Source organism: Dendroctonus ponderosae, unplaced genomic scaffold (genome assembly GCF_020466585.1).
Source record: "Dendroctonus ponderosae isolate FM_Combo_2020 unplaced genomic scaffold, Dpon_F_20191213v2 Dpon_F_20191213_3, whole genome shotgun sequence".
In the NCBI taxonomy this organism is placed as follows: domain Eukaryota; kingdom Metazoa; phylum Arthropoda; class Insecta; order Coleoptera; family Curculionidae; genus Dendroctonus; species Dendroctonus ponderosae.
In genome coordinates, this window is record NW_026018508.1 from 13,288,481 (window position 1) to 13,289,622 (window position 1,142).

Consider the following 1,142-nt stretch of genomic DNA (forward strand, 5'->3'; position numbering starts at 1 on the left):
GAATTCGTTTTGGCATCGTTGGATAGAGAATTGAAAACTCGATTCAGTCGTAACAACGTGAGTGAGGAAATTCGAGTAGTTTTGGCCCAGAAAGCAAAACTTGAATATCAGACACTTAGTTGCAAGATTATGCCGAAATTTCATGTTTTCAGTTCCGTTTTTGCTCATATCTCGGAGGCAAAATGAGCAAGAACGCTCATTTGCACATCATTCTAGACAGAAATAAATGGCTTTGTTAAAATCAGACAATCAGGTTTTCAAATTTTGTATTATTTGTATTTTTAAAATCGTTTCTCTTGTGTTATGGTTCTACATTAATAAAAATTGAAAATCGACGCAAAGCTTTAAAGTAAATCAAGAACAGAAGTAAAACAGAACAAGTAAAGCGAAAAATAAATCAAGTTTAGCAAAACACTTCGCTTCTGGGGCGTTCGCAATTGAGCAAGACATTTTGCGAAATAAATAGAACGCTTCTAAACTACAAAAGCAAAGGAAAAAATATGAACCACAAAATTTCAGTTCAAGCATTTACGTAGTTTGTACATTACTATTTTGTTGTAGGAAGGAACATTTGCGCCCCTGTAAAAACTCCTGCGGCCTGGACGTTTGCAGCGAAACGTGCCAAAACTCATCCTCTCATTCAAAAGAATGCAAACTGATAGGAGAATGCACGCAGAAACGAAGCAATGTTTCCGATCAATTTAGGCAGGATTTATATGAGAATCTAACGCCGCTAAGGAGTTTATTTCTGGATGAGTGTGAAAAGGACGTCGTTTCATGCTTAATAGCTCACGATCGGGAGGAGCATGGGCATGAAATTGAAGCTTTGAAAAATAAGCTCGGGTTCGAATTTACAGAGGAAGACGAGATATTTTTAAGATTTGTTTGCTGCGTCATGGACGCAAATGCCTTCGAAGTGATAGTAGGCAATGAAGAAAATACCAGCAGTGTTAGAGGTAAAGTTCCTCTTTAAAAAAATGGTGTGACTCGACAGAAGTGATAACTTCATAAATTAATAGAAACCATAAAATATTGAACTTGTTTAATGCATGATGGCAATAATAATTTTATTTTATAATTTTGATATTCTTGTTAGTCTAATAATTTATAAATGGATCAGGAATAGGTAAAATTTAATTTAA

At 34.9% G+C, this 1,142-nt stretch overlaps 1 protein-coding gene across 1 annotated transcript in view; it reads left to right on the forward strand.

Moving 5' to 3' along the window:
* Window positions 1-561: 561 nt before the first annotated feature.
* Window positions 562-1,142, forward strand: part of LOC109537492 (SET domain-containing protein SmydA-8) — a gene marked incomplete at its 5' end in the record, with an annotated part of 2,699 nt that continues 2,118 nt past the window's right edge. Inside the window, 1 exon segment of the mRNA XM_048665090.1 lies at window positions 562-956. Within this exon segment, the coding sequence (XP_048521047.1) occupies window positions 562-956 (395 nt within the window).